The 13,275-nt window shown below is 35.6% G+C and overlaps 4 protein-coding genes across 4 annotated transcripts; 2 read left to right on the top strand and 2 right to left on the bottom strand.

Moving 5' to 3' along the window:
• Positions 1 to 330: 330 nt before the first annotated feature.
• CCR4 (CCR4-NOT core exoribonuclease subunit CCR4) lies at positions 331 to 3,027 on the bottom strand (the record flags this gene model as incomplete). Its single annotated transcript, XM_003671621.1, has 1 exon — positions 331 to 3,027. The coding sequence occupies one exon, from the start codon at positions 3,025 to 3,027 to the stop codon at positions 331 to 333; it is 2,697 nt and encodes an 898-aa protein (XP_003671669.1).
• A 622-nt stretch (positions 3,028 to 3,649) lies between these two features.
• On the bottom strand, positions 3,650 to 4,768 carry ATS1 (Ats1p; the record flags this gene model as incomplete). Its single annotated transcript, XM_003671620.1, has 1 exon — positions 3,650 to 4,768. One exon carries the CDS (start codon positions 4,766 to 4,768, stop codon positions 3,650 to 3,652), a length of 1,119 nt encoding a protein of 372 aa, XP_003671668.1.
• A 744-nt stretch (positions 4,769 to 5,512) lies between these two features.
• FUN30 (DNA-dependent ATPase FUN30) lies at positions 5,513 to 8,872 on the top strand (the record flags this gene model as incomplete). The annotated part of the gene is made up of 1 exon (XM_003671619.1): positions 5,513 to 8,872. One exon carries the CDS (start codon positions 5,513 to 5,515, stop codon positions 8,870 to 8,872), a length of 3,360 nt encoding a protein of 1,119 aa, XP_003671667.1.
• Positions 8,873 to 9,640: 768 nt separating this feature from the next.
• On the top strand, positions 9,641 to 13,045 carry GAL11 (Gal11p; the record flags this gene model as incomplete). The annotated part of the gene is made up of 1 exon (XM_003671618.1): positions 9,641 to 13,045. One exon carries the CDS (start codon positions 9,641 to 9,643, stop codon positions 13,043 to 13,045), a length of 3,405 nt encoding a protein of 1,134 aa, XP_003671666.1.
• Positions 13,046 to 13,275: the final 230 nt, after the last annotated feature.

Below are 13,275 nucleotides of genomic sequence, written 5' to 3'. Positions count from 1 at the left end.
ATAACGCTTATGCTGCTGCAGTTGAGCAGACTCACCACCGTCAACGTCTCAAAACTTATTAAGAGCGCGAAAAAACAATTGGCATTGGGAAAGGTCATTTATAGTGTGATAAATAGAATGTTATCATAAAATATACTTGAAAGTACTTCTTTTTAAAGTACATATTAGATATATAAAGATATATAACATATTTTTATATGATGGGTTGATGAAAAGAAAATAGGTAAACACTAATATACAAAAACATAGATGGGTGAAATAAAAGGATAGATGTCATTGTTTTGTCACTTGCACGTTGTTCTATACGTTCGACATGTTCATAAAAGTAGACTATATTTTCCTGCTACCACTAGAACTTTTAACAAATTCGAATCTTGCTAGCAATGGAATATGATCACTAGGGAATTTATCATTAGGGAACCCAACAAATTTGGCAGCGTAATCTGGATCCACTTCACCTAGGAGACCTCTAACACGAAGAGATTGTGTAGAAAACCATATATAATCAATGACATCGGTGAAAGAAGGCGTGAAATTTGTGAATGGTAATTCTCCAATACAATTATAACTTGATTTCAATGATAAATTATGAGCGAAATGCTTTTGAGTCATATAACCGAAATCTCTTCCCTTATTATCTTGATGATTAACTACACGACCTGTAGTGAATAATTCATATACTGCAGAATCTAAATAAGAATTCAAATCACCACATATAACTACGTTGGCCTTTTTAACATCTTGCTTTGGATTTTCCTCCTTTAATAAAGTTTCCATATGATCTAATAAGATACCAACTTGGAAAGTCTTAACGTCATTAAATTTAGGATCCCAATGTAAATGTGTAGTAACAACCCAAACGGTTTCCCCGGAGGTTATTGATTGTAATTTCATATACAGAGCGACATTATCTTTGTTCATTGCACGATTCAAATAATCTTCTGTTCTTTGGAATTTTTTATGTTTCATCCAAGTACCACTGAAATCCATTGCTTCTTTAGCTAATAATTTAAATTTACTTTTCTTAAAGAAGATACAACATCCGTCAACTTTTTTAGATTCTTTCGTTTGCATAGTCTTGGCTCTGGTCTTGATGTGGAAAACACCTTGATAATCATATTTTTCCAATAGAGGACCCCAAAATTCTTCAAATGTCTTGGATTCCACTTCTTGTAAACATAGGATATCAGATTGATATGACAAGATTTGTTCTTTCAATTTTTCACGTCTGTAATCCCAACTCAATGCCCATGATGGAGTATAACGGTACATTTTTGGAGTTGCATAATGTTGACATAAGGTATTATAAGATAAGATTGTGAATGATTTTTTCTCTAAATCAGGATTAATATTTGCAGAAGCTAATTGTAATGAATCATATTTCCTTGTTGGTTCACCGTCTGCGTTAATTTCGATAAATTCTCGATCGTGCGTCAAGGGAATTTCGGGTCTATTGTCTCTTAAGTAGAAAATTAAACCTGTGAATGATTTTTCAGTTAGAATTTTCAATAATTGTTTGTCTAATGGATTACCTTCGCAACCTAGAAATTGTAAGTTGTAAAGGTTACCTAATTCCCATGGTAGGTTGGTGATTAAATTATTGAAGAAATATAAATATTTCAATCTGAAACATGAACCTAATCCGACGGGTAATTCAGTCAATCTATTATTTGATAAATCAAGAACACATAAATTTGTTAAATTCTTAATTTCTTCAGGTAATGTTGTTAGGCCATTCCCATTTAGATATAATCTTGTTAAGAAATTATATTTGAAAAGGTTTTGGTTAATGTTGAAGATTTGTAAATTGGAGAAATCAATGGCATGCCATAATTGATCATTATATTTAGTATCCTTTGGAGCAACCATTCTGTTTTCAATTTCATCATCTTCATCAATATTATATTGAGACAATTTCTTATGTTGTAGTAATGCTGAGGTTGAAGTTGGTGTCACGTTGATACCAGCTACACCTCCTCCTCCATCTCTTAAATTATTTAGTTCAATATGTGGTGTAGTTGGTGTAGAGAGTGTACTATTGTTGGACGTTGCAGTTGGTGTATTAGTTGCACTTGATACGATGGAATCAGTTATATTATTACTTGCAGCAGAATTAGGAGGCCCACCTTTGGCACTATGTGGTGGTATTGGAGCACCTTTATTATTTGTAGATTTTTCTTTGGAGGTTTCTAATGCGATATCCATTAATAATTGTTTAGTACGATCTACTAATGACATGGATGCTTCAGGGATTTGTTGTTGTTGAGATGATGATGGTGGAAGTTGAGATTGCGGTTGAGATGAAGGTTGAGAACCTAGACCTTGTTGTTGTTTCCCCTGTTGTTGTTGTTGTTGTTGTACTTGATGTTGTTGATGTGTCGGGTTTTGACTTGCTAGATATTTCTTCATTGCATTTTGTCTTGCATATACGTTAGGTTGACCTAAAGATTGTAAAGAAACTGCTGCCAGTTGTAGTTGAAGTTTCCAAATTGGATTATTCAAAAGAGCCGGATCTTCTAGATGAGGATGGAATAAAGGATTGTTCGCGTTCGCTTTTATGGCAGTAGTTGTTGCATTTGTGGTATTTAAAGTTGATCCACCTGGGGCATTGTTTAAAGAGTTAAGGTTTATAGAATTCAACGCAGGACTTGTGTTATTTGCCATACTATTCATGCCAATTGCATTTGCTAGGTTGTTTGCGTTGTTGTTATTACTACTATTATCGTGTAGATTTAGTGTAAGAGCATTCGTATTATTGTTGCTATTATTGGTATTCATATTCATTCCGTTGTTTAATTGTTCTAACATTTGAGGGAAGTTTGATGAAATATGATTCATATCGTTTGGATTCATTATACCAGGTGGTGGCATTGGATTATTCATATGTATTTGTTGATGTAAAGGATTAATGGATCCATTTGATAAATTGTTTGTTGTGCCATTTGATAAAAGGGCCCCAGGTTGCTGCTGCTGTTGTTGTTGTTGTTGAGCCTGGTTTGGATAGCCCATTAACGAAGGGTCATTCATATCTAATTCTTCCGGTTATGGTATAGGAAAAATGCGTGACTGTACTTTATTCCTTTTAGAACCTTATCAACTTTTTACTGTCACTTATTTACGGGAAAAAATCCAGTGTTGATAGTAAGGTATACAAAGAGTGGTAGCCTTCAAAACAATCTCGTTGTAGAATGGGGTATACGATTTTCCTGAGAATAGCAAATATGCCTGGTACGATTTCTTATTGTTATTCTTATTATTCTCTAGGGGACTATGTGTTCTTGTCTATCTAAAAGTGTTTACGTGTGTGTATTGCTTTTTCCTGATTTCTTTTGTTTTATCTTTTCTGTAAGTTCTTAATTTTCATTTCCAGGAGTTTCGTCCAGAGGGAAGACCGTGTTCCGCTTTCATGTCCCTTCCTTTACTTTGCAAGGAAAGCAGTTCAGGTCAGTGGCAACAGTTTTACAAACATTTGGCAGCATGTATTGTTAGTTACCATATAAACTATACATCGATATCTACGTTATCATTTACTTTGGTGATTGAACAAGCTGTCCATATATTAAGTTATATAATACATTTTACTATGGTATACTATAGTGTATAACACTATATAATATGATCTGAGTCACGAACACAAACATACCCGTCGTCACTGCACGAGTACCCATGTGTTGGCACAACCGCCAAACACCCGTACCTCACAACCAGTAGGAAACCCCGGCATGACAGTGTTCAGCGGCCAAGCGTCGTTGATCATACTCGCGGGCTCTCCACGGGTAGTACTTGTCCTTGCACTTGTACTTGTGGTGCCTTCAGCGGCTATGGGAGGACCACAATTACCATGCTCTCCCCATCCCCAACAAGCCACTTTATTATCATCATCAAGAACAAGTATACCATGTTCACTCCCAATGTTGAAATCTTTCACCTTCATATTATGTGCTAATTTCCCCTGCATGTCAAATATTTGACCAAATCCACCGTAACCATAGGATGTTATCTTATCATACCCTTCAGGAGTGGCACGTTTCTGTAGAATATGAATAGACGACCACATGCACCGGACAATCAAGTCCTTTTCATCTATCCAATCCTCTTCCCAGTGGAACGTTTTGGGAATGGACCCCCTAGTACCTGTAATTCTTCCTTCTTTATTAACAAATAACATGAAATCTTTCCCCATACAAACATAATCAATGGTCTTATTGTAATCCCTTGTTTTAATGGAATGTATTATCACAGGTTTCGTAACACTCTTGCTTACTCGAGGTTTGAATAACTGACATTTTATATTACTACCCCATCCATAAACAATGGATGTATACTCACCATTTACATCCTTCTCGTTGACCAAGACAGCACAATTTTGGAAAGAAGAGGCCAATTTCACCTCTGCCTTTCTTGCTATTTCTAATCCAATAACTTTTCGGAAAGTATTACTTTGTAATAAATCATCACCAAGTCCCAATTCACCTTTAAGTCCCACACCTCTACTGAAAACATTATTTTGGTGATCAACCATCACAGTGAATTCCCATCCACAAACAATATCCGCAAATGGATTATCCACCCCATTCAACGCATGCCAGCCTTTCAAAATATTGTCATCATCATCACCATCATAAGTTGAAGGGTCAAGAAGTTGACCATTGGCATTATCACCACAACCAAAGCATACCCCATCATCACGAACCAATATGGTATGATTCCCACCACAAACTATCTTCTTCAAACGAGCTGGACCGGTGTATGTAGGTGTGGAGTACATAAATCTTCTTCATTATCTGGGAGGCCTAAGTTGATATTTTCCGTTAGAGCCAAACGAGTATACTTTTGCTACTGTGTTCATTGTATTTTTTTCCTTGTCTTCTGGTATGGTTTTCTATTTTTTTGATACCGATAAAAAGAGCAAACTCAAGATATCATACGGAGATCAAATGCTCTTGGGAAAAAGAGTCGATGATTTTATGTCTTCTATATATAACTATACATACATATTATATATATACCATAGCTGCTTAGCTCATCTACTTTATTGCATTTTGTCGTAGGTAAATTATTCAAAGTGACACCAAATTTCACCCAAACCAGATCATACATATTATGGGTAAAAAGGGTGTTTCATTCATTGTCTCAGTAATTACTTAAAATTGGGTTCTTTCTTCTTGTGATTCTAATTATGGTGATTCTTTTTGTGCACGTGATAAACTGTTACTACACGTGATATACCTGGACAGATATTGTTCTGGAGGCTTCTGTTACGCGTCTCAATTTCGCTGTTTCGCGTTTGGTGCTTTTCCCTTCCATTGATCTTTCCAAATTTTATTATAATCTACTAAGATAATATATAGTGAAAAATTTTGGTATAGTCAAGGTCTAAACATTTGACATGGATTACAGTTCTTTGTCACATTTGCCTATTACTTATATCTGAAAATTGTTCTAAAAAGGACAGAATTCAACATATAACCTCCCTTCAAACAAAGGAATACATATACACCAACGGAGAATAATGTCCTCGTACCAGGATGATGACGAGGTTCAAGTTCCAGAAACATCATCGCCTTCTAAGGAACAATTACAATATTCATCATCTCCATTAAAGGGCAAGGCAACTGACACACCAACAAAACCAGACTCAATGTCTGTATTACGTGATAAATTTACATTTAACCCAAAACCTCATACCGCCAGTACCACTACCAGCATGGCTGGTGCAGCTTCAATGAAAACAAACCCAATAGTATCTTCATTAGGTGATCAAATCTCAGCATTAGAAGGTCTCTCCAAAGAATACCCAGGTTTCTCAAAGACTTTACTCCAAGCAGTCTTAAAATCAAACTCATATAACATAACCCTAGCTCGTGAACGACTAACAAAGATCTTAAATCAAAGAGAAAAATGGTCCACCAAGAAAGCAACCACTCCGTCACCATCCCAATCACCACAACCTACCCATCGTACACGTCTACCAACGCTAATCAACACACGCAAACAACAGTTGAATAACAACAACACTGCTGCTGCAACGCAAGCATCATCCAAAATTACCCTAGCTAAACAAAAAACATCCATTTTCGACCGATACTCATCAGTAATCAACAAGACGAAAAAATCAAACATCGCTTCCCCGATTAACGATCCATTAAATTTACAATTCGATCCAAACTTATTGAAAAAAATCCCACAACATAACGCGAAAAAGACTTTGAAAAGGTTGATTCGCGGTAATGAACGTGATATCCTTCTAAGGAAATGGAACGATGATAAACCTACTTTGAAAAAGCAACGGAAAAATCCAACGATACTCCCTAATGATAATGATGAGGAGGAAGAGGAAAGTGAACAAGAAGATGAGGATTTGACTGTGGAGGAGGAGGAAATTAGTGATGAAGAGTATGAGGAGAAAGTTGCCGTTTTGGATATCGATGATCAAGTTTTCAAATTTATTAATGAGGCTGATACTTTAGACTTGGCAGATTTGGCTGATACTACGTTTGAGAAGGCTAAGCTTATTGTTTCATTGAGACCGTTTGCATCATTGTATGACTTTAAGAATAGACAGTTGGAACCGAAAGCAAAAGAAGGAGAAGAAGATTCAACAAAGGGTGTAGGTAGGGGTAGGGGTAGGAGGAAGAATGTCAATGTTAATGAAAATGAAAGGATTTTGGATAGAATTACTTTGAATATTAGAGGTTATAATGCTATTGATTCTTTAATCAAGAAATGTTCATCTTATGGTAATTTAGTTTCTTCACAAATGGCGAAATGGGGGGTTACAATGGATGATATTACAAATAATAATGAATTGAATATTATTGATGAAGAAGACGAAAAAAATCCTCATGATGGGGTAGTTGAAGATTTTGATGAAACTGAAGTAAGTAATTCTACAACCCCAGTGCCTATATCTATACCGTCTTTAAAGAAAGAGGAAGAAGAAGAAGAAGAAGCTCACAATAATAAGAGTACTGGAAACGATGCTTCAGGTTCTGAGAGCGAGTTTGAGGAGGATGAGGAGGATATTGCAGATGATAGTGATGAAGACTATGATGAAGATGAAGATGCTGTCGTCAAATCCAACAGGAAAAAATCCCAAAAGCAAGAACCAGCCCCATTGAAAGTGAATGTACAAAGGAAAGGTATAGTTAAATATTTCAAAGGGAAACCAAGATTGTTAAATCCAGAAATGACATTAAAGGATTACCAACAAACAGGTATCAATTGGTTAAATTTACTTTACCATAATCAAATGTCATGTATTCTTGCTGATGATATGGGTCTTGGGAAAACATGTCAAGTAATTTCATTTTTTGCATATTTGAAACAAATTAATGAGCCAGGTCCACATTTAGTCGTGGTTCCCTCATCAACGTTAGAGAATTGGTTGAGAGAATTTCAAAAATTTTGTCCCAGTTTGAAAATTGAACCGTATTATGGGTCACAAAATGAAAGAGCAGAATTACGTGAAATCTTGGAAAGAAATAGTGGGAAATATGATGTTATTGTCACGACATATAATTTAGCTGCAGGTAATAAGTATGATGTTTCATTTTTAAGAAATCGTCAATTTAACGTTATTGTGTATGATGAGGGTCACATGTTAAAGAATTCATTTTCAGAACGTTTTAACAAGTTAATGAAAATCAGAGGTAATTTTAGGTTATTATTAACTGGTACACCATTACAAAACAATCTAAAGGAATTAATGTCATTGTTAGAGTTTATTATGCCACAATTGTTCATATCGAAGAAGGACTCATTAGCTACAGTTTTCAAACAACGTGCCAAGACCACTGATGATAACCAAGGTCATAATCCATTACTAGTTCAAGAAGCTATTGATAGAGCCAAGACTATGATGACACCATTTATTCTAAGAAGGCGTAAAGATCAAGTATTGAAGCATTTACCCAAGAGGCATAATAAGATTGAATATTGCGATATGACTAATTCTCAAAGGGAAATATATGAACAAGAGGTTAATACTGTCATGGAGCATAAGAGAATGATTTCTGAAGGTATATTACCAGATGATCCAAAGGAAAGAGCTATTATTCAAAATTCTAGTTCCAAGAATATCATTATGGCATTAAGGAAGGCTTCGATACATCCTTTATTATTTAGGAAGATTTATACGGACAAGATCATTTCGAAGATGAGCGATGCAATCTTAGATGAACCAGCTTATAGGAAGGATGGTAATAGAGAATATATCAAAGAAGATATGAGTGTTATGTCTGATTTTGAATTACATAAGCTATGTGGGTCATTCCCTAGAACTTTGTCCCGTTTCCGATTGAAGAAAGATGAATGGATGGAATCCGGTAAAGTGAATGCACTATGCAAAGTGTTGAAAGAGATAATTATAGAGAAGAAGGAAAAAGTTTTAATTTTTTCATTATTTACCCAAGTGTTGGATATCTTAGAGATGGTATTATCTACATTAAAGTATAAATTTTTAAGACTTGATGGTTCCACACAAGTTAATGATAGACAATCTTTGATAGATAAATTTTATGATGATGATACTATTCCTGTATTTATTTTATCTACTAAGGCAGGTGGGTTTGGTATCAATTTGGTCTGTGCTAACAATGTGCTTATATTTGATCAAAGTTTTAATCCGCATGATGATAGGCAAGCAGCGGATAGAGCGCATCGTGTGGGTCAAACTAAGGAGGTCACGGTAACGACGTTAATAACGAAGGATTCCATTGAAGAGAAGATACATCAATTGGCCAAGAACAAACTAGCATTGGATTCTCATGTGAGTGAAGGAGACAAGAAGGCCGAAGAGGCATTAGAGACGAAAGTAAGTGATATACTTGAAGATATTATTTTCAAGGAGGAGAAGAAAACTGTTAAATAAGCGAGCATTGTCATTCTCCTGTTCTATTGTAATTAGAGACCAACATCTAACATGACATATACTTGTATTTATTTGCATAAGCATTGTATGTAATCTAATAATCCTTTGAAATATTGGTGAATGCATTGTATCCCCACCGTTCTTCTACTCTAATGAGAGAAACGGCTAGGCGGCTATTTTTGATTCCAAGATTTAGGGCTGAGAAGCAGGTGTGGAGGGCTGGATGGTAAAGCCCTTGTTCAAATTTTTGGAGGAAATCATCGGCGAGATTTACCCTGATTTACCCTGATTTACCCTCTCTGAGGTGAAAGTTGCCCCGATTGTCCCATTTTTTCCCTCTCCTTGCGGATTTTGATTGGGAAACGCCATCTTCTTCATTGGGAACTGGGAACTGCCATTCCAACTTTAACATCTCAGAGGAAACTTCAACAATCACACAAATTTACGGTAGAAATCCAGGAACAACTGAACTCAATTCACATAGCTCCATATCCCCGTCATCCAGCATCTTTCTTGTAAACACCTCGTCCTCTACAAGTCAGAACGATATTTTTACTAATTAGTCTATATCCAATTGTTGCTTACATCTGTAGCAGAACTGGCAGAAAAATAATTGCCTTCCATTTCAACAAGGACAACAACAAGCAGAATCTGATAAGTAATAGTGCTGCTTAGTGGAGCTAACAATATAGTATATTTGCCGTCTTTGATAAGATAAAAAGAAAAACCTATATTTTCTGTTCATTGTTTACTACATTCTGATTCGATATGAGTTCTATTGGTAAAGATACATTGACCGCAGCAGAGCGTTCCTCCAACGTAAGTGAATTGCTTCAAGTCTTAATGGACATTAATGAGATAAACGGTGGGAATTCAGAAACCGCTTCCAAGATGAAAGTTCATGCCAAGAACTTCGAAAATGCCTTGTATGCCAAGAGTTCCTCTAGGAAAGAATATTTAGATAGTATGAGAGAAAAAGTTAACGCCATGAGGGAAACTAGAGATAGTAGGAAAAAGGCTATCAATTCAAGAAGTAATGATCAAAATATTAACTATATTCCTAATCCAAACATTAGTAATACCAATACTAATGCTAATACCAATAACAACAATAATATAAATATGGACCCACAAGCTTTCCTGAATCAACAAGCACAAGCAAGGCAACAAGCCGCTATGCAATTGAAGAATAGACAGCAGCAACAGCAGCAGCAGCAGCAGCAACAGCAACCACAGCAAAGGTTAACTCCTCAGCAACAACAGTTGATAAACCAAATGAAAGTAGCTACTATTCCGAGAGAATTGTTGCAAAAGATACCAAATGTACCAGCTGGTGTAACAACATGGCAACAAATCACAGAACTGGCACAACAAAAAATATTATCACAAGACGATATGACAGTAGCCAAAGAAATGTATAAACTTCATCAACAATTACTTTTCAAGTCGAAATTACAACAACAGCAGCAGCAGCAACAATTATCCCAACAACAGCAACAACGACAAGGACAACAAGGCCAAGGGCAAGTGCTACCTCCCCAGCAACAACAGCTGCAACAACAACAACAACAACTACAACAACAACAACAACAGCCAAGAGGGACTTCCGTTTCCACCAATCAAAATCCCAACCAACAAAGAGCACGTGGCCAACAACCACAACAACAGCAACAACAACAAAGAGAGATTCCAAACGTCTTGGGTCAAATTAATGAAATATTTACTACAGAGGAACAAAGAGCTTTATTACAAGAAGCAATGGAAGCTTGTAAAAATTATCAAAAGAATCAATTCGGTAATATGACAACGGTTCCAGAACAAGCAAGACAATTATTCATTAGGAAATATATAAATCAGAAGGTTTTGAAGAAAATTCAAAGTGTAAGGCTGGCTCAAGCTGCTGCCATGGCGGCTACGAACAATAATAAGCCAATGCCACAGCAACAGCAACAACATCAACAACAACAACAACAACAACAACAACAAACAAGAGTACAAGCAACACAGAACCAAGGCCCAATGCAACAAGCACAGATTCAATTGCAACCTCAGCAACGTTCGGGTATTCCAAATGCGACACCTTCCTCAGCTGGGTACAAGTCATCTCAAGTGCCAACACCGCAAGGCAATAATATTGGAGGCGTTAATAACAATAGCACCAATAATAATAATAATAATAATAATAATAATATGAGCACTTCAAGAATACAGGCTACCCAAAATAGAGTTTTACAATCATTACAACCTTCTCCTCATGATATAGAAGTTGTAAGAAGGATATCATCTGAAGCGCAAAGAACTCCACTGCGTTTAAGTGATTTAACAAATTCATTATCTCCAGGTGAAAAAGATGAAATTAAAAGAAAATTACAAATGAATCAACAATTATTTACCCAAGTGAGTAATTATGCTCCACAAGTGTATGTCTTCACTAAAAATGAAAATTTTTTGAAAGAAGTCCTACAATTAAGAATCTTCGTTAAGGAAATACTAGAAAAATGTTCAAAAGATATCTTTGTCGTGAAATTAGATACCGTTGATAAGTTGGTCGTCAAATATCAAAAATATTGGGAGAGTATGAAAATGCAATTGATTAGAAGACAACAATTAGTGGAACAAAGTAAGGCAAATCATAACCAATTAAAATCTCAACAACAACAACAGCAACAGGAACAACAACAAAACCCACCTATATCCCAGCAACAACAAAAGGTTCAAGGTAATTTACAACAAATTCAACAACAAATGCAATGGCAACAACAACAACAACAGGCTGCTCAACAACAGCAACAAATGAGTAACAGTGCATCTGCCAACGGCACACCATCTACAGCTTCATCAGTCCCATTAGACGCTTCTAAACATAACTATCATCAACAAATAATTGCTAATACTATGAGAAGCGCAGGTACAGGACCAGGAGGAAACAACAATAATAATAATAGTGGAACTCCATCATTGGCACCAGTAATGGAGCCACCAAGCACAACTGGTTCAGTCTCCCCTAAGAAGGAACCAGGACAGATGAAATCAGCTGGTAGATCAAAATCAGTAACAAAGAAAATATCGCCTGCAGTAGTTAATCAAGTCATCCCATCTGGTATGGGACAACAAGGGCAACAACAAACGAGTAACTCTACTACTCCGATGGTTAATAATTTTATTCCCGGTAATTCCCCTGCGGCTACTGCTACTACTATTACAACTGCTGCTACTACTATTGCAGCTGGTAATGGATTATCCCAAAATTCTCCTTCTCCATTGAGTGGGCCACCTACAACAACCACAGCAATGACGACATCAAGTGGGGCAATTGTGGCGAATCCATTTAAAGAAGATGAAGCTAAATTAGCTGATTTGAACTTGAAAAAAAATGAAATGATTTCTCGATTTAAACATCGTCAAGAAATATATGGGAACTCGAAAATGGATCTTTTCCTATTGACTTTAGGTGATTGTTTAGGAATTAATGAGAATGAAATGGAACCAATTTATCAAATCCCCACCACAGTGGTTGCTCATATTAATGGAACTGGTAAGAAGAAGATAACTAAAGCTGTTCAAAGGGTTAGAGATCGTGATGTCGTTAATGTTACTATTAAGGATAATAAATTGATCATGAAGAGTAAGAAGCTCGAACCTTCTCCTAATGCAAATAGTAGTAGTACGGGTAAAAAATCTGGAATTGAAAAACAAGAAAACAACATTTTGACGAGGAATTATGAAATTAATTTGAATGATATTAGTAGTATATTTAAGAAAGTTTCAGGTGGGAATAATTTAAATGATTTATTTCTCAATGACAATAGTAATACTCCATTGAATAATTCTTTGATAGATAATAATCATAATGAAGTTGAGAATATGAGGAAGAGAAAGTTTAAAGAAGTTGATATTAGTCCTACCAATTCCGATGGATCTTCGGCATCGTTAATGGATGATTCAAAAAGGATTAAAGTTGATTCTCCAGATGATGTTTTCTCTGGTAAGACAGATGAAGATGAAGAAGAAAATGCTGATTATAGTGGTAGTAATCACATCAAGATTAAACAAGAAATTGATGACGATGATCATCTTCATAAAGAGAAAAGTATCAAAGTAGATGATAGAATATGGAATTGGGAATTTTGGGAAGGATTAGATACCTCTAGATTACCTAGTGGGATGTCCTAGATCAAATATATACCAGGCACAAGATAATAAAAAAAATTCATTTATTCATTTCATTTCATATAATATTTTATTTTATAACTTTTATACATTTATTAATTCTTTTCGTATCTGGAAGATAGTCAGGCCCAAAAAAAAAAATAAACTAAAATAATTTATACATTTAAATAATTAGCTTGTAAAATTGAATACAGTAGATAGAATAAATAGGCTGTTCGATGACAGATAAGAAG

This window comes from Naumovozyma dairenensis, chromosome 8, assembly GCF_000227115.2.
Source record: "Naumovozyma dairenensis CBS 421 chromosome 8, complete genome".
NCBI classification, from domain to species: Eukaryota; Fungi; Ascomycota; class Saccharomycetes; order Saccharomycetales; family Saccharomycetaceae; genus Naumovozyma; species Naumovozyma dairenensis.
Note: the sequence above shows the minus strand (reverse complement) of the source record. Positions and strands in the feature narration are given on the sequence as shown.